General features: G+C 39.5%; 1 protein-coding gene and 1 long non-coding RNA gene across 9 annotated transcripts in view; one reads left to right on the top strand and one right to left on the bottom strand.

The window, feature by feature from the left end:
* The window catches only part of LOC310848764, a 202,969-nt gene that overhangs the window by 61,251 nt on the left and 115,542 nt on the right, over positions 1-26,176 (top strand). The window lies entirely within an intron of this gene.
* The window catches only part of CHD7 (chromodomain helicase DNA binding protein 7), a 142,131-nt gene that overhangs the window by 3,618 nt on the left and 112,337 nt on the right, over positions 1-26,176 (bottom strand). For 6 of the 8 annotated variants that reach the window (XM_083747499.1, XM_083747502.1, XM_083747504.1 and 3 more), the window contains 21 exons: positions 24,242-24,452; positions 23,173-23,368; positions 22,806-22,973; positions 22,160-22,339; positions 20,545-20,655; positions 20,251-20,456; positions 19,548-19,747; positions 18,382-18,541; positions 13,932-14,021; positions 13,385-13,488; positions 11,931-12,060; positions 11,558-11,630; positions 11,280-11,331; positions 10,319-10,547; positions 9,958-10,166; positions 8,442-9,122; positions 7,394-7,554; positions 4,458-4,685; positions 3,676-4,119; positions 565-786; positions 20-160 (listed from right to left, as the gene is read on the bottom strand). In XM_083747499.1, coding sequence (XP_083603625.1) covers positions 20-160; positions 565-786; positions 3,676-4,119; positions 4,458-4,685; positions 7,394-7,554; positions 8,442-9,122; positions 9,958-10,166; positions 10,319-10,547; positions 11,280-11,331; positions 11,558-11,630; positions 11,931-12,060; positions 13,385-13,488; positions 13,932-14,021; positions 18,382-18,541; positions 19,548-19,747; positions 20,251-20,456; positions 20,545-20,655; positions 22,160-22,339; positions 22,806-22,973; positions 23,173-23,368; positions 24,242-24,452 — 4,196 coding nt within the window. Of the gene's footprint in view, positions 1-19; positions 161-564; positions 787-3,675; positions 4,120-4,453; positions 4,686-7,393; positions 7,555-8,441; positions 9,123-9,957; positions 10,167-10,318; positions 10,548-11,279; positions 11,332-11,557; positions 11,631-11,930; positions 12,061-13,384; positions 13,489-13,931; positions 14,022-18,381; positions 18,542-19,547; positions 19,748-20,250; positions 20,457-20,544; positions 20,656-22,159; positions 22,340-22,805; positions 22,974-23,172; positions 23,369-24,241; positions 24,453-26,176 lie in introns of all 8 variants that reach the window. The other 2 variants (XM_083747506.1, XM_083747505.1) reach the window with 2 other exon arrangements.

A 26,176-nucleotide genomic window follows, 5' to 3' on the forward strand; every position in this document is an offset into this window, starting at 1 on the left:
AAACTAGGAAAAGCACTACCTTCTTGCCATTTCTCTTATTTACAACAGGGACCCTCTCTTCTCCAGTTAAGGTGTTTATATCCAGTTTATTAGGGTTTCGACATCTGTGCCGTTTCTGCTTCGGTTTCTGAAATGGGGAAAACAGCACATCTGCACTCTTCTAAGAGAGGAGGAAAAATACAGTGCATTACTTGGGGAGTTTTATTATCTCATCTATAGAAGTAACTTTTCAACCCACTAGGCATGTATGTATATAGTGTTTTCCAGGTTCAGCAGTGGAACAAAACATTATTAGAATTTGTACATCTTTCATTTTTAGTCATTACAAAACAAAAAAAGTAATGAATGAACAATTAATTATGTTCTATCATGTTAATTGTTATTTATTGTTTATAAGCCACTTTGGGATTCATTTGAATGAAAAGCAACTAGAAATGTAATAAATCCAAATCAAATCATGACAAAGGATTAAGAATTATTGCTTTTGGAAATCTTCCCAAGTGATTGAAAGACAGTTAAAGCTTTGGACTAATCCTCCCCCACCCTTGATTAACATCCACTTACTGGTACATAACTTGGCATATCCACAGTGTATGATGGATGCAATTTAAGCCATTCAACTAAATCCTTGTTTTTAGGAGCATCCTCTCCCACCAGCCTGGTCCCATCCTCCATATTAATGACAGGGATGCGAGTATCAGGATCCAGTTGCCCAGGAGATGGAATGTTTCTCAATGGAGGGGTTTCCATTTCTTCATCAAATGCTTTGGTCACTTCTGCATCCTCCTGGAGAAAGGTGACAATTATATCAACTTTCAGGAGAACATTACAAGAGTTGCTTCAAAAAGCATACAACTTAAAATGGGAATACAGCTGTACCTTGGATCCCGAATGCCCTGGAACTCGGATGTTTTGGCTTCCAAATGCTGCAAACCTGGAAGTGATTGTTCCGGTTGACGAACATTCTTTTGGAAGCCAAACGTCTGACGGGGCTTCTGCGGCTTTGAATTGGCTGCAGGAGCTTCCTGCAGCCAATCAGAAGCCACAATTTGGTTTTTGAACATTTTGGCAGACGAACAGACTTCCGTAAGGGATTCTGTTCGACTTCCAAGGTACAACTGTACTTCCATCAAACAATTAAACTTAGTGGGGCCATACACTTTGTACACAGACAAGAGTATGGCAAATGGGCAGGGTTTTTCCCCATGGGTGCATGTGCTGGAAAGGTCATGCTGAGTAGGTATGAAAGGTAAATGCCTACTACGGAGGTACTTGCCAGGACATATGTGAATATGAATCCCTACAGGTTCATAAGCATTCAACAGTTATACATAGAATACTGATTACTCAAGCTAATCGGTAGTTTACCCACAATATTTTCTACTTTGAATACAGTTTGCAGAGTCGATAGATGCTTTTTTTAAAGGGACAAATTTCAGGAAACTGTACAGACTATTCAAAACAATTCATGTGCATCATCTTATAATCCTTATAACATGAGTGAGGCAATACCAGCCCACAAGCTTGCTCCAGCACAGACAGCTTCTCTGTCCAGGTCTCCAGATTCTTTTCTGAAACCCTGCCCTCTCCTTGGTTTTGCTCCACCAATCTGCTAGTGTCATTCAGCCGTGACTAGGATGGTCATACATTGTCTCGGGCAATCAGCCCTACTGTGCATGTCCTCCTGTGCCCTGCTACTCCTTCAGTGTTCTCAAGCCCTCAGAAAAAATATATCTTTGGAAACACTGAAGAAGAGATTTCCCCAAGCGTTTGGCATTTCAAATCTCTGTTTCCTTCAGAACCATCTTCAGAGCCACCTGAGAAGCACTCTATGCAAATAGCGCCATTGATTATTCATATTAGCATTTTGGGGGTTTTTTGTATTGTACATTGTTTTAAAATGTTCTAGCTCTTCAAATGTTTTATCTGTTTGTATTTTATATTAAGTTGCTTGAAGACTTTTCCATGTAAAGATACTAACAAATGCATTAAATTATATTTAAAAAGGTAAGATTGAAGAAGGCTCATTTTGTGTGTCCATAGCCTTGCCCACTTTTTGGCCCTGGCCCCACCCTTTGTGACATGCAGCCTTCAGTTGCTGTTATTAAATCGCCTTCCAAATGTCTCAAAGCGATGTACAAAATGCAATACAAACAGCTAAAACACAGTTAGAACAACGCAGAAAATAACATCAGACAAACATTAAAACAACACAAAGTAGACCCTCACAGCAGAGGCCCAATTTGTCCAACTGGGAAAGCTGGTTGGAACAGAAATACCTTCAATTGGTTCTGGAAAGCGCAAAGAGTGGGCACATGTTGTATAAGTGATAGGAATGTTGCTTCACAGAACATGGGCAGCAACACTAAAAGCCCTACTCTGAGTGACTGTAGAGCAGGCTTCTAATATCTTTGGATCTTGAAGGAGAAGCTCTCCCTTATACTCCAGAGTCCTTCTGGGTATTAAAGCATTAAGGTGGTCTCTCAAGTAACCAGGTCCTGAACTGATTAGGGCCTTATATGTCAGAATCAACACAATGAACTTGGTCTGGTAGCAAATTAGCAACCAGTACAAATCCTGCTTGCAAGGGGCTAGCTGAAGTTCACCCCCACAAGCCAGCCAGCTACTATGTTGTGCATCCACTACAGCCTCCAGACCAACTTCAAGGGTAGCTCTACAAAGAGTACATGATAGTAATCCAATCTTCAATTAACCAGTGCTTGGACAACTGTGGTGACACCTTCGTGATCATAGCTGTCTTACCAACTAAAGTGGGCAACAGGCACTCCTAGCCACTGAGGATATATATGCTGGACAGAACTGGATCCAGGAGCACCCCAAAATCAGGGCAGCCCACCCCCAGCTCTCACCTAGGACTAAAACCACTCCACACTGTCTCCCACCCAGGCCAGGATGGGCAAGGTTCATGCTATAACTGACTTGCTCTCCAGGGGCATGGAACAACTTTTGTCTCTCACTTCTACAGGCCATCTCCAGCCTCTTGTCTGTGTAATGGTCCAGAGAGAGGAGCTTTGTTTCCTCAGAGGGAAAAAAAAAACACCCAATCACACAACCATGCCAAATAAGATGAATTAGAAGGTGTGTGAGCTCAAGCCTGTGTTGCACTCCAAAACAGAGAACTAAACAAAAAACTCTTTGGGGTTGCCCTTGCCAATGGCTCAACCTACCATGCCTAGAAGACTTGGCTTATATCATTCCCTTTCCCCAGCACCACCAATGCAAGATGAGCTGATCTGGGGAGTGCCTTAAACACAGCCTCAGTGGGGCATCGTTTTGATGTTAAAGCATCTCCCAGAAACAGCATCTTGGCAGACCTAGGGAGCTGGTGGTAAACTCTGTGCCTCTCCTCACACCCCGACTCGGCTACCATCCACTCAGCTCCTCCTTTGGCTGCTGCTATTATTCTACATCAGCTCAAAGCAAATCTGGTGAATTAAAATGAAATTCTTCTTTTGCAGTGAGTTTAGTTCTTAAGAGGTATTTTGTGAATTTATTATTACTGACCAGTGTTTTGCATATTAGAACAGGAGCATGCCCAAATGTCAATATGGAACTGAAAATACAAAATATATTTATATCTGCCAATAAAGTGCCAATTTTGGTGTTCTGCCTCACATAATGCAGAATTAACGTCAAAGAAAAAGTCTCTCTTACTGCTGTCAACGATGCTCGCTTGTTGCTCATAAATAACAGATCAAGCCCTTCTACATTTTTCCTTCTTCCTCTCCTCCTTTTCATGGGTGGTTCTACATCAATTAGAGAACCATTTAGTAGATGCCTTGTGGGTGTGCGTGAAAGACCTGCTTGTAGCAACTCCATCTGAGTTTTAAAGGCATCAGACACTGGTGTGGAAACATTAGGTAATAGAAACTTTGAAGGAACAGCTGAAAAAGTTGAGGTAGAACTTGTTGCCTCTCGTGAGGCCTTTGATAAGTCTACAATTTTTTCTTGTCCATTTTCTGAGACAACCTGTGACTCTCGCAACTGGGCAACCATTTCCATGAGATTTCTCCTTTTGGCTGCCCTTTCAGCCTCAATTTCAATCTTTCTTCTCCTCCTCCTCCGCTGGCGTGGAACTGACAAATTGAGTGCATCTTCCTAAAGAAAAAATAACACATTATCATTATGAGCAATGAAATACCCCTTGCTTTTTGGTGTGATTTCAATTTTCTAAATATTTAAAAATGATGGAAAAAGTTAGATAGGATTGCACAAGCCCAACTAGTTACATGTCAGATCAACTAGTTCTAAGAAGGGATTACAGATTTCATCTTAATGAAAAATGTAACATCAGACCTATTTTGTACCTTAATATATTTATTACTATCTTTCTCAGAGTAGGTTTATAAGCTATGGGTGTTTTTCTGCTACTGTTTTTGACCCCTTCTGGTTTTATAACTTTAAAAACAACTTTATGACTCTCATACAAAACATGCCTTGGACAACTGAGGAGAGACTGTGATATCTTCATTGCCACTGATGTTGGCTTGACCAACCATGGAGAGCTCTGCAAAACTCCGTTTCTGTAGAGGGCTGTCCACAGCTGTTGGCGTATACCCAGGTATAAGGCCCTGGAAATCAAACATCTGGCGTCTATTTACTGGCCACTTCCCTTTCAACACTGCTTCACAGATGTTGTCTAATCGGTTGATCATTACTCGATCCTGCAGAAAGGGAAATACATAATGAATGTCATGTGAAAGTAGCCATTTGAGCTCAGTCGGGCCATGCACACACAGCTTAACAGGCTGCATTGCTTGACAAAACTGCAACTGAAATTCCAGATCAGAAGAAATATTACAGGCACTTGTCATTTAAATTATTGGGAATGTTGAGGAGCATGAGCTTTTTACAAGCCATCAGACACACATTTTCTCAGTTCTCAGTACTGCTATCATATACTAAAACAAAACATCAGTTAAACCACTAGTAGTATAATTCTTGTAACTCAACATCTTTGCCTTGGGTATGTCAGAGCCAACAGGCTGCATCTGCAATTTTGTCCCAGGAAGTGGTTCCTCATTAGTGTCACTATTAATAAAGTTCAATGTTACGAAACGGGCACCAACCTAGGGACATCTAATAAATGTCAATTTTCATTCCACGCCCATTATCACTTCAGGTTCCACTGAAGCGTGTACATTAAAAAATTCTAATTACAGCTAAGCCCTCTTAGAATATAGGCAAATACAATATGAATGCTACTGCATAGAGAAAAGGACTTTGAAACCTAGTTGGATAATTTTCAAAATGTGTTTAATGGTCTTTTAGTTCACTAGTTAATAATGATGCATCACTTCCCTTTCTGGGGAGTCAAAACACCATCCCTGGAAACATTTGCTTTCCATCCATTCTTTTGTCATTCGGTGCCATGTGAAGACTATTTTATTCTCCTGAGTTGTTGGTTAATGGCATCATAAACATGTTATCTTTGCTGCTGCTTTGACTGCCTGTTGTTTTACTAATTGTTTTATATTGCTGCATTATATTGATTTATTTAAATTGTTCTACATAATTGTAAATCACCTTGAACAAATTTGGTGGAAACACAATATAAACATATTAGATATACACACACACAAACATGTACCCACATACATACATGCATACACAATCAACTTTTGAAAATTGGCTATTGATTACTAAATAGAATCAACCTTCAGTTACCTGAACAGTGTAAAAGCCACTAGCAGATCTCAGCAGCTGCAACCAGCTGCTTGCTTTGCCCAGGAATAAGCCTATTACAGCAGGGGTTATTTCAACCCCCCCAAACCAGATGGCCCTGTTATGGTGATTAGGAAGCTTAAGACTACTACTTTATTTCTCTCCAGCACCCTCTGAAACCAGAACCTGAGTGGTATATAGAACTAGTACAATTATCACCGCTGCTTTTTTGTCCAGTAAAGTGTTGTTTTTTTAATTGCTGCAAAAATAAAAGTGATAGCTCTACTAGACAAATGTTCTCCTATTTTATATTACAAGCTATTTAGGATTACAGTATTTCCTTATTTTACTTCCTTCAATTCATAAAGGAAGAGCTTGCCAAATTTTAGTTTATATTCTTATATGTTCTATTAAGTATGACCATACATATTTACATAATATCATAATTCCAATCCCATCTCTTTCTGCATGCTAATTTGAATTGCTTTTAGGGGGCAACTATCTAAACCTACAGGGCTCTATCCAACATTCTCTGTCTACTAGTGCAAGGGCATTTGCGCAAACAGGCAAGATTTAATAATGTGGCATGTAAGTGAAATATAAATCGAATGGTGATGATGATGATGCACAATATCCAATGCAACAGTTGTGCTAGTGGAAACTCAAGCGACAGAGTGTGCAATCTGTTGTGCAAAGAAAGTTATGAGCAACCCACTCATGCATTCTCTTGTGCAGCAACATTCCACTGCCAGAAAAAAAGATTTGCCGGCAAAACAAGTACACTGCAAATGACTTTAACTTAGCACTACGTTGGATGTAATCCCTAGGCTGCATTGTCAGTGTTTTCCAGTACTTTTGAACTTGGCTCCACTCTTCTGAATGTACTCTTTTCCCCCCCTTGCCAACCCCTGCCCCCTCTCAAAAAATACACAAGATCCAAGGAGCAGCATGCAGAACTCTACACAGAAACTTAAAAGGATATCCCTTCCTTCAACATCCTTCTACAAAACCTGTTCTGGAAATTTAGGAAAGTTCCCAATTCTGAATGGGTTGCCTCTGAATGAGTCACCACAAGGGAAATGGGTTTGGCACTGAATAGTGATGGTAAGTGAGACCAAAAGTGGGCAGGAGATTCCTTGCACAGCCATCTATGCAACCCCTGTTCACATACAGTCATTTAAACATCCCATCATCTCTTTCCATCCTTCATGGTAATAAAGTTTACCCCAAAGCCCTCTTGCTATGCCAGGGAGGGATTCTTAAGGGGTGGCAGCACATATTGAGTAAATCCTTCCACCTGTAGCTACCACATGCCCAAATATCCCCACCATGCTATCTACCATTAGACTTCAGAGTCCCAAGGATCCATGGACTACATCTGGCCTACAGGTTGCCCCACAGGGGCAACGGAAAATTTATCCATGCGACAATGGGGCCAGTAGGAAAGGGAAGGAAGACTTGGCAAAATGCAAAGGCAGTTTGGCTTTCCTCTACTGCTACTATACTAGAAAGGGTGTATGCCCCCAGCAGGCCACTCAGTTGCAGTTGAGCCACTGGTGACCAGGCTGGCAAACCTTTGCCATGCCTTGAGTGTCTCTCATGTCCCCTGAAAGGCACCCCTGCTTCATAGTTTGAGAAAAACTACTGTAATAAGTAAGGCATCAAGCACATCACTCCTCAGAAGTGATCAGTTCTCTATTGAACCAACCTTCGGCCAGAATGAAAAAGCAAATGTTCTTTCGTGAAGGAGCTGAGCTACTGATGGGTCTCCATCTTCCATATAAAATCCATCACGTGTTTCATCCCTTGCGGTGCTCAGGGATGCATTGCTTTCTTCATCAAAATTCTTACCCTGAGAAATTGTTCCTGCTGAGAAATATTAATCACCAAGAATTAGTCACAGAAGTAAGCCACTATTATTTACAGTATCATTGTAGTGTTGATCTGACAAAGTCTTTACAGGCAGTTTTCTATACATTAAAGATGTTGAACATTCACTCATGTTGATAATGTACTCTTTGATATGTTAATGAGATGAAGATCCCAAAAGCAGCAATTGGATGGCAATTTAAGCAAGCCAACTTTAGTATGCCATTTTGTCATGTCACTGTACAGTACTCTTCTTATGCTCCATGACTTTGGTGTTTGGAACAGAGTATGATATATATCTGCTCTTTTGTGCTCCATATTTATTACAATGATAATATTCCAGTTTTGCAGTCAGCTCAGGATTATCTATCAACTGAGGCAATTCTGTGTTGTTTTTTAAAAAACAAAAACATTTATACTGCACTGTAGAGGAACCTGCTTTGTTAGAACCAAATAAACACTGGTTTTCAAACTGCATCCTATGCAACTCTTCCCCACTACAACTACAGATCTCCCCTATAGGCCAGCACTAGTTGTTCAAGGATTCAACAGTCTTACAGAAGAATAACGAGGCCAAAACAGACCCAGGCAGGGTTCTTATAACATACTCCAAAATCTTCTGGATTGTACAAGGTTTTCTAGTCAGATGTAGAGATTGCCTTGGCAGATAAGTCAATATGGACAGGCTCTCTGAAGTCAGAATGCTTAAAAAAACCCTACTGAATTCATGCAATCCTAAAACTGCATACTCAAAGATATGAGTAAGATCATAAAATTAAAGGTAGATCTCCTTTCAGCTCAAAAATGTCTGATGGGAGACTGCATATATGGTGTACCAAATATGGACAATATTATTCTGAATCAACCCTTATTTTCTTCATGATTACCTTCAGGTTGGGATGACTCTTCTGATTTGTCATCATCATCGAGTTTTTCTTCTTCATCATCTTCTGAACCTTTCTCAGAAATAGATTTTGGCTCTACCTCTGTGCTCAATTCCATGTCCTTTATTTCACATTTAACAGGACCAGCCTCAGCCTCAGCCTCATATTCCTCCTTATCACTTTTTCCTGCAGTATCTGTTGCATCTTCCTCCTCTTTACTATCAGACTCCTCTTTGGCTGATGTTTTCTCAGGTCCTTCCAGTTTAACTTCAGCTTGTTCTGCAGACTTTTCATCTTGTGCTGGTGTGGATGGGATAACAGAGGCTGTCTGGCTACAGCAGACACCCAATGGGTTTAACAAAGTACTCAGATTACCTCCACCCCTGTTTTGAGCAAAGTTTTTATGAGAATCAAGAAAAGAAAGTTCAGGGTCATTCAGGATATGATAATCTGTCCTGCTGACTCCATGTTTAGCAGCACCAATCAGTAAATCTTTGTCATGTTTGCCACATTCCCACCACTCTGGCAGATCCAAGCTTGGCTGACACAGTTTTAACTTTTCCACCAATTGTGGATGATGGAGAACCTGCTCTCGGACTTTCCGCAAGAGCTCTATGCGATACAAAGTTCGAGAAGCACGTTCCTCAGTGATTGGTTCAATCACAGTAGAAAGATCAGGGGGTTCTATAGGAAAAGAGATAAATAAGTAGATATTAGGAAGATTTTAAAATTACTACATTTTACTCAACAAAAGGGGGGGGGGGGAGAACCCTAAAAATAACTGACCTGCGTTTTCTTAAATATCTTGCTAAGATCTCTAATTTAAGGTACTTGAACTCAAATACCCCAGATCACTGGGTCAGCTGCTAAGAAATTATGGAATAATTATGAACATTCCAAGTGCTCAATAGTTTTTAAGAAGTGTCAACACTAGGTCCAAATGGCCTGGGGGGGGGGGGAAGGTGAAGCAGAGAAGAGTGGACTGTAGCATTAGTCATCTATGAGTGAGTAAGATACTTCTTTCGCTTTTTTTGTTACCTCAGTGGCGGACAAAGAAAGGACACAAACGGCAACAAAGACAGGAAAATTTATCCAACAAACAAGTAAGCAAGAGAAAGATTACTAAGTAACTTAGAACAACAAAGACAGGAGTTAAAGAGGATTCAGCTGACTAACAGAGAACAAAACAGGGAGAGTTGGGAGGGTCAAGCTGCTCTGTCCAGGCAGGAGGGAAAAATGAGGAGCTATCTACTTCCCACAATTCTTTGCTCCTGCCTGAGTCTCGTGCAAGAGAAACAGACCAGTCCAAATACTTCATCTTCCAAACATTAGGATTTTTATATACTTTCTACATTTGAATGAATACCTGCGTGTGTGCGTGAATTGAAAAGAGTGAGTATATGTGAAGGGGAAACAAACATAGAAGATGTATTTAAAATATCCGCGTGCATCTTTGCTTGGAACTTGTCTCAGTTTATAACTTTCCATTTATTAGAGTTATAGCTATCAGCAAACCTACCTTCATCTGGCTTGGATGGCATTCGGCACACTCGCCTGCACATAGCTACAAAGCAATTGAAGTACTTCTCTAAACTTTCATCAGACTTCTTATCAAGTCTGGCAAAGGCTCTGAACTGGTTCCAATCAAACTGCTGCTTTATAGGGTCAAAAATAACCCCAAAAGTAGACACAACACGATAAAAATCTGCTTCCTCTCTTCTTGTCCATCTGGAAAAAGGAAGAGATTAGCATGTCAGGACACATCTAAGAGCTTTTCACACCCCAATTTGATACCAGATACCAGGATCTATTTCAAAGAAAATGAGCGATGTTGCAAGCAGATGCTCATTTCTATGAGAACGAAGCCTAAAGAAACTTACTTTTGACGTTTTTCTGTTATTATAGCTTCTCTTTCAGCTTCTAATGCTCTCACTTCTTCACGAGGTCGTCGACGGCGTCGGTCAGTCTTCATTAGCGCCTCTTGCCTCATTTGTTGCCTTTTATAGCTACGCTGATAGGCAGTAATGAGGCGGCGCAAGCGGGTAGTCAGGGTTGAAGTGTTAGGCCAGTAGAGTTGGCCAAAATCAGCATTGCTTTCACTGTGCTTGCCTACAGAATATTAGCAAAGCTAATATTAGACATTTGTAATTATAGTCAAATGCTAATTTGCTATATATGAAAAGCACATTGAGTTTAAAACCCCACAAATCAAATATCTAACACTGAAGTCATCTTAAGATGAATTCTGAAACATTTATGTCTTGAACTTCACTATTGTGAACAACACACTCAGTGAAGTTCTGGTGACAACACACAGCTAAAATGGTTATCCCTCTCCAAAATGGTTATAATAATAATAATAATAATAATAATAATAATAATTTATTATTTATACCCCGCCCATCTGGCTGGGTTTCCCCAGCCACTCTGGGCGGCTTCCAACTGAATATTAAAAACAGTACAGCATCAGACATTAAAAACTTCCTTAAAGAGGGCTGCCTTCAGTTGTCTTTTAAAAGTAAAATAGTTGTTTATTGCTTTGACATCTGCTGGGAGGGCGTTCCACAGGGCAGGCGCCACTACCGAGAAGGCCCTCTGCGCTGGATCTCAGTGTTATAACTTTGGCTCTGCCACTACACATATCCCATTATGTAACCAAACTGAATAAAGCATATACAAAGCAACAGTATATGTAGGTGGCAAATTATTACAAAAAAGATATAAAGCTATTAATTTTTCTGAAAATTAAAGCACAAAAAGTTGGTCCCTTGTGTACCACAATCAACATTAGATAATATGTGCATTATTAACACTTCTCCCTCACCCCATTCCCAGGCTTACTTGTGTGGAGCTCTATGGATTCTTCCTTGTCAGAAGGAGAGTTTGCAAATTCCTTTAGAAAAAAAGAGTGTTACTTCAGCATTTGTTTTTCAAAAATTTAGCTTTGAGGAAGCAGAGGAAATGACCTTTCAAAAAGCTGAAAATAAATTTTTGTTACACACAAGAACATTACATGAGACAATACATTAATATTTCAAATAACCTTTCTTCAAATATTACACATTAATAAAAATTACACATTAATAAAAAAACATGTATTAGCATGTCAAGATCCTTACATCAATTTCATCTTTGAATGGAGTCCTGGTTGGTTTATATTCTGGATCTTCATCTTCTCTATCAAAATCACCCCTACAGGAAATATGATTGGGGGGGGGGGGAAGAAACACAACTATCAGAGCTAAAGAACAAATCCTTTACAAACGTTATTATGCAGTATCATGAGGGACAATGTTAAATGACCAAAAAAAGCTTATTAATGTCTAATTATATATCCATTAAAATGAATCCCAAACTTGCTTTTTAACTACTTCATATATATGGAAACACTGTTATAAGAAAGAGAATCCTCAAATGTGATGCAATAGGTGAAGCCAGGCCAGTATTTATGATAGTGTTGTAAAGTTTATTAAATTTTTATAATGTCCTTACCCATCACCACCATCTGTTAATATATCTGTTCCTCTCTGCTCAGCAGCTATGGCCTTGGCATCAGGCATACCAACACGTTCCAGGAAACAGAGAGTGGAGTCGGCTCTCATTGAATTGTACTTCTCATAGCCTGCACCCAGACAGAAAAACACACCAAGCACCCACAAGTATAAACAAAATAGCTCCATGAGAATGACATTTTTATACTGATGAAGAACGAGAAAACTGCATTTCTACTTTTCCGTTCCCATTACATACAAGAATGTGTGAAGACAAGTTCTACTTCCACATTTCTACTTCCTTTCATTACAAACAAGAATGTGCCATACACCTGTGGAAAGTATGGAGACATTAAAGATTTCTAGGCAGTGTTTGGCTGGGTGAGTGGGCAAGAAAGGCAGAAAAATGGACGCAGTAGCCATGCACAAAGCTTTTTATTAGTTACCCTTTCACCTCTAGATTTAACATCCCCCAACTCACTTTCCTTTCAATGGTACTAGCCCTATTTAAACTGGCACTTACAGTTGGAAATGCATACATGGGAAAATACGTAAGGCCAGCAAACCTGTCTTATTTGGTTTAGGATGATGCATGTCAGTAAGATGACACCGTTCCCTCCATGGTTTTCAAACTGCTGTTTACTTTTCTGTACCATCCAAGTTGACTAGATGGAAAATGGCAGATCCCAACAGTGCACAGCAAGAAAATGATTTTTAGACTAGACTTGCCTCAGCTGAGCCCACAAAACAGAGCTGCTGTACATAGGCAGAACAGCACAATTCAATTAGGATTTGTACTACAACACACTGTCCTTAACTGCTGTAGAGCCTCAAGCCAAACTGTAATCATGAAAGGTTTTATAAGCCATCATTCTCCCCTTTAGTCAGGCTGGGCTGCTGAGAATACCTCTGCAACCTCCAGAGAATTGGGATTATAATCAGGAATTGCTCACTGTATATATCATGCCAGCTCTGCATCCCCAGCCTTTCAAAGTTAACAAGGCTGCATCCCACTCAAGGGAGCCGGGAGTTCTCAGCACTGACATTTGTGAAATATTGCTTGGAACAAAGCCCAGGAGGCACTTGTACAGATTAATAGCAGAGGTTAAGCCCACCGTCCACTTTGACACTGGCTGGCAGAGTTAGCAAGTGAAACAGTGCTGGAAGCAGAGTTTATGGAGATCTATAATACTACTTGGCTATTATTTAAACAAATATGGTTTTGTGTTATTTACAGCCAAGGAAGTAATGTTTTCTCCAGAAATGTTCTGCAAACATTTAAAAACAGCATCTGATATTTACAACTCAAATAGATTTTTTTTTCAATGCAGAAGGAAAAAAGGAGCAAGAAGCCAACAATTCTTTGGAACTACACTTGTTAATATTGTGACTGAATATTGGTATACACAGAAAGCTTTTACCAAGGAGTTCTGTTCGAAGTGAGACATCACTTACCATGCTTGAACACTCCAATTAAAAGGGATTTATCTGCCTCCTTATCCCACCAGTCTGTAGGAACTTCAGCATGAAATGGCTCAGGAATCCAAATATCAGCCTCACTATAAAAAGAATTACACATTTGGAAATACCTCTGAAGGTTAGGTATCACATTTAAATGTGTTCACACTAAGTGTTGGGAAGAGCAAACTTGATTACACAAGGCATCGAGATACTTGAAAAAACCCAAAGTGGTTATAAACAATAGAAGCGTTAATATTATTTATTTAGTAATACTTTCCCCTCTCTAAAATATTTATATTAAATATTAGAATCTGACCCATCCTATCAAAGCAGGTATTAGTGAATTTTTCCTCACTATGAAATGAAAAATCCCCATTACCCATCTTATATTCACCCTCACCAGCCACATTCAAAGCATGAAATGATAAAATGCCCTGAACAGATATGCAACTGCTAAATCTTTAAATTCCTCTGATCTAAAATAAATATGCACAGGTTACAGCTCGCATAAAGCAACATATCAACCTAAATTTGCACTAACCTTGAGTCAGCACCCTCCAAGATCTTGTCAGCTTGGTCCCCTATAACTTCTTGCCTCAGATAGTACAGCATGCGGACACGCAGCAGGACCCTGGAGAGGAAAACAGAGAGGGGAAAAAGTTCTTAACTTCAGGACTGTTTGCCAACAGTGGCTTTTGGCAGCTGCTGCTGTTCATCCATCATCCTGCCAAGGCTGATTAGCCATGCTGTATGGTAGGCTTGAAGCGTGACAGATGGTGGCACATAATCACCTCTGTGTGGTGCTTTCTGCTGGCTTCCAACAGGCCTGCCTGGCAACCGCTTAGACTGCACAGAGAGGGATCGAGCTCAGCCCAACCCAGGCGCATTTCATTTAGTTCTACCTAGTGCAGCTTGTGAAGTTTAGACACGTACTCTACCACTGCCTCTGAAGTATTGAAGCAAGTTTGTAAACAACTGAGCAGATGGCTTTCAGTAACTGTTCTGCTTCATTATCTCATAAAATTTCCTCAGCTGCTGCCTTAATACCATTTTTGGAAGCACATCAGAAGTTGCAGGAATAAACGAGATATAAAATCTGGTTTTACTACCTTACAATAAACCCCCAATATGGAATGTCAGGCTTGTTACGATTGTACAATTTTTTGCTTCTGAGAACGGAAAAGTCAGTGTTTCCTAAAGACAGGATTTTTTTTTAAAAAAAAGTTCTGCCAAATTTACTACTATTTCACCTGCCTAGATTGGATGACAACGGAACATAACCTAGTTCAAATTTACAATGTAACACCTCTGACATGCTGTAAAACTGTTTTGGAGCTATAATTGTATGCTCCCAGTCAAAGATTAAATTGATATAACCAAACACACAATTATATTCACTCCCAATGATGCTAGAAAATTATATGAAAATGGGAAAAACTATTATGTATTAATCTAAAATACTTCTGTGCTGCATTTATTAAACATTGCAAGGCGGTGTACAACAATAATATAAAACAAATCAATAAAATAAACATTAAAACTACATGAATACATCAACAACCAGAACAATTTGAAAAATGGGTATCAATGGCCGGAAGATGATTGGGCAAATAACTATGTTTCTACCAAGAACTGAAAACATTTCACAGTTAGCGCCTGCCTTCTTTAAGAAGAGAGACTATTCCACAAACTGAGTGCTACCACAGAAAAAGCACTCATCTGGGCTGCCACAGGATGGATTTCAGCAGGTAGCAGGAGAGTATCAGCTAAATAGCTTTATGAATGGGCAGGTCTATATGGAAGAAGGTGTAATCTCAGGTAATATGGCTCCCAGGTTCTTTAGGTTTAAACCTGGGTCAGCAACAGATTGGTAGTTAAAGCAATTCCTTTTAATGGTGTATCACATGTTCATTGTAGGTAACTTCACCTAATAACTGTAGGCAACTTTGTTTAGACTGTCCTAGGGTTACCAGTGCATGGATCCAGTGCTATTTTTCAAGAAAAAGAGGTGCCGGAGCCCACCGTGAACCTTGTTCTTTTATAATGGCAACGGCGCCCACCTGAGAGGTTCCGGAACTGAGTTCCTGTGAATTCCAGCTGAGAAAAAGCCCTGAATGGATCACTGTGTCCAAGTTACCCTAGCCAGGAACAGCTGTAACCTATGTTTCAGCTGCAGGTGGTAAAAGGCTTCTTTTGGGCCTTCAGTGACAATCATGGCTCAAGAAGCACCCATCAGACTACATACCTATTCCTTCAAGGGGAGAGGAACCCTGTTCAGAACAGGCAATACACCTAATTCCCAGAGCTGGAGACCACTCACCCAAAGGACCTCCACCTTATCACAATTCAACTTCAGCTCACTGGACCTCACTCAGCCCACCAATATATCCAGACACTAGCCCAGGACATGCATGTCCACCCACACCTTATTTAGACATAACACAGAAAAATAGAGCTGGGTGTTTTCAGCATTCTGAAACTTCAGCAGCTTCATATAGATGTTAAACAGCACTGGGAACAATACATTACCTGTAGCACCCCACAGCACCGCTGCCAGGGGTCAGGGGTGCAGTCACCTAAAGTTCACTCTCTGGAACTCTCCCTATAGATAGAAACCGGTCTATACAGTGCCTTAAACTTGCAACCTACCAAGCCAGTCCAGTGTGACACCAAGGTCAATAGTATCAAAAGGCCACTGAGAGATCTAGCAGAAGCAACAGGACCACATTTCCTCTGTCCTTTTCCTGATTAAGGGTGACCAAGTCCAATTCAGTCCCAAAACCAGATGCTTGGATTATCCAAGCCAATGTACCAATGTGGATGGATTACAGGAGTGGGTGATGGTCCCTCAGCAGATTGGCTAGGGAAAGCCTGTACCCCAGGCTGAAGGAGATGGCTATTCCTGATTTAGCACAGATAAAAATACAACTACTCACAGAATGGGCCTGCTCAAGATACAGTGGAATCTTGAGAAGCTCTAAAAATATATAATAATTTATAACAATATGGTGCCCATGATACAGAAAAATGAGTACCATCACACTTTTATCTTCTTGGGTTTGTAAAAATTGCAGAAATATCCATGACCCTGAGGGGCTTCTGGATCTGAATACAGCAAGCTGTCTAAGTTCTGCTTCATACATCATACTATCTGGATGCAAAGCATTGGCACAACTTCTTATAGTTTCTTTACTTCTACAGAAACTTCTTAATTAGGTACTTCTGTGCTCAAAACATGCAGTTCACCTAGGGTCATGTCACCAGGTTGAATGTACATCTATCCAAAGACAAGTTTGCAATGTCTATGGATGTGACATAGAAAAAGCACCACATCTGTTATTCAGTAGGGCACCCAATAAATAATACACATACAAGCACAATGACTGGGATACAAAGAGCAACATTAGACATGCCCGAGGGCTTCTGCTCACCCAGTGGAATTTTTGACTTGTTTTTCTTTAATGCCAAACCTTCATGCCACATCACAAACTGCTTTTATAACTCTGCTCAATTTCAGAAATCTTTTGCCATATAGATTTTTTTTTTGGGGGGGGGGGAGTGATGGAGAGAAGGGAAGAAGGGAGGAAGCAGATGTTCAAGGAACACAAGCAAGTCCAAGGCATGCATCTATCAGCTGTACCTCTTGGGAAAGTGCCCTAAATAATCTATATACAGCACCTAAGCACTTTAAGGAGCAGCAGCAGCATTTTTAAGCAGCTGAATGTACGATACTACAGGTTAATACTGTAGAAATATAGCATGCAGATAAAAGCACAAACTTTTTCCATTAAGATTTGTAAACGCTTTATTCACCAATTTAAGCAACTCTAGAAAAGAGATGGCTATTTCCCCTTCTCTTCCCCCCCCCACCCCCATTTCACTCTTCCAGGATTTAATTTGCTTCTGTACGGCAATTAACCCTTCTTGGTGTAAGAAGCAAATAGTAAGTAGGCAAAGAAGATGCTCTGACAGAGTTTTCTGCATAACTCTAAACTACATTGTTTTACACTTACAGAAATAATATTTACAAAAGGTGAGATTGGAATGATTTTAATCTGTAGTTTAGATCTTCATATACTGTAATGCAACAAGAGGATAGGACACCAAGTCTATACTGCGAGACACACATTTGAACAGGCACTGAATGCTACAAGTGGATTTTATGGAAGTTGCTTAAATTGTATACAGTGGGTTTGTTATGAACATCATCAGATTGTTAAGTGAAATGTTTTCTTTGCTCAAGACAACAAATCCTTATAAAAGTTTCAGCTTGATCCCACTCATATTTACTTTAAAGTTCTATTGATTTCAATAACACTCATTTCCAAGTAAGATTACAACCTATATCTGTTCTCTCCCCAAAACACTTTGCATCGCTTGATACTTTCTTTGAGTAGCATGATAGGATTAATGTCATACACATGGTACACGAGTAGCAGTAAGCTCCAATGAATTTACATCCCCCCATTTTTACATATCAGTATCATTCATAAGAATACCATAAATCAATCTGGTATACTTGTGAAAGCATCTTACCAAGTATTTAAATAAACAGAGAAAGCCAGAGGAAAGGTATCAATTTATACAGATAAATTTGTAGAGAAATCATTTTGGCTCTTTACCCTGGTTTTTGACACCTGGGGTGTTTTTTTTCTAGGACCAATCTCATTCACAATAGGGCGAAGTGCAAGCAATAAATGATTATCATGATGGTGATAACAGATGCAAGGAACATTTTTGCCATGACAGTTACCAACACTTCCTTATGATAAAATGAAAACTGCATCCTTAGAAGGCTTGATTAAAACTAATCACTCAGAGAAAGCTTGTTAACAGCCAAGTCAACTTTGGAGCTGATTAGTGATATACCACAGATTAAATGCAATAGTCACAGCAATCTATAGGGTCTTTGCATGGTACTAAGATATGGATACTGAGAAAACATCAAAGTCTAGGTCATTGGGTAAAAGCAAGGAAATTAAAAAACTTACTTATTACAGTGATGTTTGAGGTGTTTCTTATAGCTGTCCTCCTGAAATAAGGCATCTGGGTTACAACTTGCAAGCCAGTCAGCGTTCTGCAGCACAGGTTGTGCACTCTGGGCTTTCACTTTTTTACCTTTTCTTCCCCTGGGCACTGGAGCAGACAAGCCTAAGAAACACACACATGCATGATTTTTCAACAGAAAGCATTAGCACTGATTCTATGTCAAAGGGGGACACCCATCTGTGAAATCACTTTCATATAGCTCTTCTTTCAGCGTTCACTCCTGACAAACTGCAAAGTGCACACAGAGTGACATGTGGAAAGCTAATTCTCATTCACTATTGCATTACTGTCCGTGAGACTACAATCAGGGTTGCAGGTGCAGGAAGATATGGCAGAAACAAAGAAAAGTACAGAATGTAGTACTTGTGGCACAATTCAACATCCTAATAGTCTCAGCTTTTATTTTCAATCCTGTTGTGCTATAAAGGCGACCCCAGTAGCTCTTTTAAATATTTGTTAAACCCTTTTTAAAAGAAAGAAAAAAGGGGGGACTGGAACCAATTTAGCTGCCTTGTGATGTTAGCCATCACTCCTACCCTTTCAGGGTTCACTCTCTTCAAAAAAATATGCTTAACTTTCCAAGTTGTTAGCAGTCCAATTTACCCTTATTGAAATGAGTCAGAAATGAAACTGCTAAACACCTAAGTCAGCTAACTAGGGTCCACTTCTTCCACAACAACTTCTCAAAATGGGGGGGGGGGGTGTGTGTGTAAAAAAACGCCACCATTACAAATTTGGTTTTAATTTGTACCAATTCAAGAGCACTGTGAATTTTTTTTGGGGGGGGGGGAAACAACTTTTGTACATTCATGCACCCCCCAAAGCATTATAAGAAAGGACTGCATGGATCTGTTGTTACCTGGAACAAATGTTACAACAGGGAGTTTATTCTGGTTTTCCCATCTCAAAGTCAACACCAAGCCACCGCACCAAATATGGTGATTAAGTTGTTATGGCACCACAAATTCCAGCATGGCCATGCTGGCCGAGGCTGATGGGAGCTAGAATCCAACATATAGGGAGCCACAAGTTCCCCATCCCAGCCTTAGAACGCTGTGCTAGGCATGCTACAGAGTTTGATACAAAAGAAAAATGTGCTTAAGCATACCAGAATGGTTAACCAAGGCTCGTGTTTGTCCATCTGCAGTGGGAGTGATTAGATCCCAGACAAAACTTTTGATGTTTTCATCCCCTTTGTAATGATTGAGACAATATACAAGGATTGTTCGGCAGATGGTTTCCACATCTTGTTCTGTTAGTTGGCGTTTATAGCGCCCATGTGAGAGGATATCAGTCCATCGTCCCCAACTACAAGAAAAATAGAAAGCGCACATATCTAGAACTGGATTTCACATTTTGACATTAGCTCCCAAATGATAGCTAGAATGGGGCTTCTGGTGTTAGCATTAAATACATTTTGAATTTGCAGGTCACATCAGGGAATCCAGTTTCTAGCACCAAGGACTTAAGAATATTTATTTTACTGAGCAGGCAGCAAGTTCACTGCTCATAAAAGCCACAATTTAACTATACTGGAAATAATAAAATACACATGTTTAATGCCAATAGCCCTTATAGGCTCAGAGCAGGAAAATCTATTCAGGAAATTCTATTCCAGAGCTGTTTCTGCAGTCTTGAGATTTGGGGATCAATTTGAGCTTGATCCTGTAATCCTTTATTTGTAATAACTGTATACAACTTTATAGGAGCAAAGTTTAGACAGAGGCTCTTAATCTCACCTTAATGGCAGTTCATTAAGGCAGTCTGGCTAAATTTACGGCAGTAAGTCATTTGAGGCTCGTTTTACTTACCCATAAACCAACAGATTCTTTTCCACCCTAAAGCATTCACTTCGTGCATAACCCTGAGATTTGTCCTGTGGTCTACGGGGTTTTATACTGGGTTTTTCTTCAGAATCACTTTCCAGATCAGAAAATTCCATCAGTTCATCTTCTTTGACTGCACTGTATAGTCTAGTTTGCTTTCTTACCCTTGGTGTATCAATAACTAGGTTGTTCTATAATTAAAAAAGAGATGTTTTGTTTGTTTGTTTTTAAAATAACATTATAGTGATCTAAAAGTATTTAATGGTTTCATTCTCTCACCCTTCCATTTAAGGCATCAATGTCAAGCTCAGCTTTTTTTGCCCACTTCTGCCAGAAGTTAGGATCATCCAGTGAAATGTCTGTTCTGTTACCAGATGCAACAAAACTAGCCTAAAATACAACAATTATCTCCAATCAATATTCAAAGATATATATTAACAAAAATAAATAAATAAATATGCATTTATTCACCTTGGTGTTTTTTTTATGGTATAACAATGTAAGTACAGTGGACCCTTGAGTTACATGCCGCTCTGGATATGTAACTTACGGTTGCGAACGCGGCAAACCCAGAAGTGCATATTTCTGGGTTTTGCCGCCCGCGCACGTGCAGAAGCGCTCTGCGTGCCACATGCATGCGCAGAAGCGGCACCTCCAGTTACGGACTTTTCAGGTTCAGTACGAACCTCCGGAACGAATTTAATTCATATACAGAGGGTCCACTGTAAAAGACCTATAAAAATAAAGGCAGTCAAGTTGTGTTTATAAGGAAAAACTCCCCCTAAAATCCATACTTGAGCAATACCTGTGTTAGAACCAACCAAAACGTCACAAAACAATGAGCAACCTTTTGACTTCTCTACAGCTCTGTGAAGCTCGATATGTGTGGGGGGTGGGAATAAAATCAACTGTTTGGATGTTGCAGCCATGAGGCCTGCATTTTGAATAAAAGTCTGCTAGGTGCTCCAGGTATCAAGTTATAAACAAAGTCAGGTACTCTGATGGGCTACCTGCAGCACCTGCAGGTGCTTGAGACTGTAAATAACTAAGTGTCTGAATGTTGGGTAGATATGCTTTATCTTAAAATGTAAAATTCCCTTTGGAAAAAAAGACCTGTTCTATTCTCAGTGACAGGGCAAAGATCTTTTGCAGAGCAGCAAAATCTGAAGAGGGGGTTGGATGACTGCATTGATATGTGCATGTGCATGCTTATCTGTGTGCACACATGTGCATTTTACTCCATATATTCCCAAAGGGTTGTAGCCTTCTCTATAAACCATTGATGGAGACACATTTGAAGCCTCCATGAATTGCTACTGCTTATCTGTACACAGAACTTTGCAGTAAGGGTCTGCAAGCTCTAGGCCCATCTCCACTTTCCATCTAGTTTTAAGATGCAACAGACTACACTCCTGTCTGCAACTGCCATCAATGCTCACTGCTGATATGCCATGAAGAATGGGGTTAAGTGCTCCAATAACCAAAACACATATTCTCTACGGCCATTTGTGTCAGCTTTAGATCTGAAATCTAAACTGCTTTGAAATTTATCTATTTTTACATTTAAGTGGTATATAATTTTTTTTAAAGAAAGTAAGAGAAGAATTAGTCTGTCAAGACCTTTTTATGTTCTTTTGAAATTTTCAAACTGTCTTCTGTGGGGCTCACAGACATACAAAGAGCATGATTTTGAGGCTGCATTTGTGTCAACACACACTTGTGCAGGACTAAGGAAAATTTTGGAATATATTTTGGCATAGTGACTCCTTAGGTCCTGCTTGCCTTGTGGGATATAAGGGTCTTAAGCTATAAGGAGGCACACCAAGAGACAAAAGATCACTCAATGTACATTTCCATTTAAACAAAAAACAACCCCATAAATGTTAATGTTCACCTTTGCAAATGTAGAGCCTTTGCCCTCAGACTCAATAGTGATTGTGTGTGTTCGCCTCAAAAGAATCTGATCTATATCCTCCTCGCAGAATTTGGAACCTTCATCCTCTTCATCCATTAGAGCACCATACGCGCCTTTCCTCAAAAGATCTTCTATCTCTTTTTTAGATAGTTGCTGTACCTGTAATGTGTGTGCAAAAGAAATAGCTCTTGTTAAAATTATGTCAAACAGTTTACAATCAGCTTTCTCCACCAAAGAAAAAAGAATAAAAATAAGAAATGTTTACTAAATTCAAAGAAAAGACTTCTAACAGTCTTCTTTTGGGATGGGGAGACAAAACTAGAACACAGTTTAGGAGGAATATTGAAGCTCTGCCTGCCACAATCCCAGTAATAATCAGCCCTCCCAACGGATGCTTTTCACATTTTTAAAAAAAAGTACATTAAATGTAAAAATACATCATGTCTAGTTTTTTTATTTCATAAAATTTATATTCAGCTTGATTGTAAGAAAAAACCTCAAAGCGGTTTACAAAAATAATAAAAGTTATGTGCACAACTCAAGCTCTTCGATGAAACTAGAATATATGGAAAGTACACTGCAAATTTAAGTGGCTTTTGAATGAATATATGAATACTGTTCTTACCCCATTTGTAGCGTTCTCTCTTCCACTCATGGACTGAAGCACAGCCTTATCAAGACCAAGTTTCAAACTTGCTTTGTCAAACATTTCTCTTTCATAAGAATTTCTTGTTATCAACCTGTAGATTTTCACTGACTTGCTCTGTCCTATCCTGTGACATCGAGCTTGAGCCTGGAAAAATATGGAATGGTTACCATGTTTCAGTTTGTAGAAAAGCAGCATGTATAAGCCTTAGAACAATTCTTAATTCAAATAAAATCTTAAAAGAAACTATTTGTGTATATTGCAAATTTATAATATTTCTCAAGAGACTACTCCTTTCTAGATAGCAGTAAGATAAAAGGTTGTCAGTTGACACTTTCAATAATACCTGAAGATCATTTTGAGGGTTCCAGTCTGAATCAAAGATGATGCAGGTATCAGCGGCAGTAAGATTAATGCCCAACCCCCCAGCTCTTGTACACAATAGAAAAACAAATCTGTCAGAATCAGGTCTGGAAAACCTGTCAATAGCTGCTTGACGTAGGTTGCCTCTTACTCTTCCATCAATTCGCTCATATGGATACCTGGGAAAAAGAGCAGTACTGTATTACAAGCAGAACCTAAAAACAAGGCGAGCATCTATGCAAAGAATTTAGGGGGGGGGGGAATCAACATTATGTACTTAAACAAGTACAATATTTATAGTTGTGCTCCTCACCCTTTTAAATCTTGCTGCCCCAGTTGCAACAAAACATGAATCTCTCAGTCTCTACAGTCACAGCAGGCTCTGTAACTCTCCAATAGTTTGACTTCACCCCTGAAGGCACCCTCTTTTCCTGTCTTCTGAGACAGATGAGTGCCAACCAGCCCAGGCTCAAATGGTAGAGTGTAAAGGGAAGCAAATATAAAGAGGAGATAGAATTCACTCCCATTTTCTGCCTTTAGCAAATGTTTCCCATGTTTTCAAACTTGATTTCAAAATCACATTGACAATAATCTTGCATTTTCCTGAAAGCATGGGGAGTGCAAGTTAACAAAATAACTTGGTTATGAAAATAATCAAGCTATTGATTTCTTGCTCTGTTTTAATATTTCAGCCTGCATTAAGAGGCAGCAGAAGAATAAAGGTACAGAATATTTTTGTATTAGCTTGGTTAGCTTGTAATATTTACTACAGAATATGTATTTAGTAGAAAACACATTTTTATCCTATTCATAATGTGAACCAGTTATTCTAAAAGTGTTGTCAAGCCTAACCATGAATATAATGGTGGTCTGTTATGATTGTGAGTGAAAGGTTACAACCAACAGAACAATTATTGCTATACTTATCCACTTTCCCATTTCATGATGTTAAGCGCCTGTTTCATTGTTTCCATATTTTGCAATACAGGTTAAATACTTGATAGCACGTTGAATAACTGCTATTTCCTAGAATTGGATTATATTTTTCTCACCGTCTTTGAATGAGGTAGTCTTCCAGTATGTCCAAGCAGCGCACCATCTGGGAAAAGATAAGCACCCTGTGGCCACCAGCCTTCAGTTTTGGCAGCAACTTGTCAATCAGTACTAGCTTGCCAGCAGCCTGGATCATTGCCTGGAGCTGAAAATCTGGAGAGTCAGGATTGTGTGTTTCTTTAAACTCTTCCAAAATTTTCTCTTCAGCACCTGCAGAGATTGGACAGCAATATGTGAATACTCTAAAGGTTTTATTAATAAAACTACGAGCCTGTTTCCAGCTCCCTATACAATGTCTATGGATTTTATAAGTGAAGAAATATTTACATAGCTGCATTTGCTTAGCTAAAAATAACATGGAAAATATGGAAGCACAAATGAACAATGAACCCAAAAGCTTCCAGCAAACAAGTTTCACAACAACAAAGAGGTGCCAAGCCAGAAGTCATAACAAATTAGGGGGCAAGGAGTGATTGAATAATTAATTAGTAAATTAAGGATATAAAGACAATATCTAACAGCTAGGTTGAAAGACATAATGGCAAAGCCAATCCTTTTTCCAAAAGGGTCTTAGAAACCTATCCGTATTAACAGTCAAAGTGCTATAGTAATAGTTCATTACAGTAGCAGTATTCTGATGATAAACACATTCTAATTTAAATGTCCCAAATTTTTACAAGGCAAAGATTGGTGTGAGGCAAAATGGACACTTGTTAGCTTACAAAGTGAGGAACAAGCCGTGTACATAAATTTGGTGTGCTTGGGTATTAGAGGGTCCCAACAGAAACACTTATGACCCCTTCCAAAGGGACGTTTATTTTAAAAATTCAGGGGAGATCCCCAGAAATACTATGCATTCTAATGTTAATGCCAAGTCTTTAGTGGCAGCACTGTCCAATAGCCATGGGTCCACTTTTGGTCCAAACAGGCACTATCACCTTTCCAGCAGGGAGTGCCTAACAGTTGGATCAAGCATGAAGTAACAAAGTAACAACCCATTTTCTGACTATTTCCTGCCCATGTTTCATGTTCATTAGCACTGTAGACAGTTGTGCTGATGCTGCTTCTTCTTATTAAAACACACACTCAGTTTGTATCCTATTTCAATGAAAACACATATGTGGCGTTAAAGAAGTTTCTGATCAGTACATAAAATATAGAAATCAGTCTTATATGAAGTCAGACTATCTGGCTCAACACTAACTGGCAGTGACTCTTCAGGTTTTTAAAGAAGAATCTTTCCCAGCCTTACCTGGAGATGCCAAAGACTGAATCTGTGCTTTGCATGAATGACAGGTGCTCTATCACTACCTTTCCTTAAGTAGTTACAATCTAACACCTTTTTAAAGCCAGAGTAATACCACCACATTCTACCAACAAAGTACACTGAAGTTTATGACGCACGGTGGCAGCTAGGCCATATTGTGCCTCTAAGGGGAAAGAACTAGTCTCCATAATTCCTAAAATATTGTTATGGAGGATGCTTTGCCAACCAGTCTTGCCAACTTCAGTAGAGAGGAGATAAGTAAAATAGTGATTACTTTCAGGTACTCCTACTTAAGACATGCCAGAGACTCTTGCAGTAAAAATGCAGGAAATTATTTATGTCCCAAACTGTACTGCCGGTTTTAGTATTTACATGTTTCCTTTCCTCAGAGGCATTTAGAATGACAACTGAGTGAGAGATAATGTCTTGCGCTGAGCAAGGATTTGAATATGGGTTTCCAACATACTAGCCACTCACCACTCTGGCTCTGCAGAAGCATATACACACCGGAGGGTTGCTATGACTATCCTGTGCTCTAGCCTGTCTCACTGGTTCAAATCATACACAAATTATAGTAACTTGCTAAGAGTCTAAGATGAAATAAGGTGAACCAACCAAGTATCTTCAGCTATAATTGTCTATATCATGTAAAAAAGACACAGCAAAA

Source organism: Podarcis gaigeae (assembly GCF_964106915.1).
Source record: "Podarcis gaigeae genome assembly, chromosome: 7".
Classification (NCBI taxonomy): Eukaryota; Metazoa; Chordata; class Lepidosauria; order Squamata; family Lacertidae; genus Podarcis; species Podarcis gaigeae.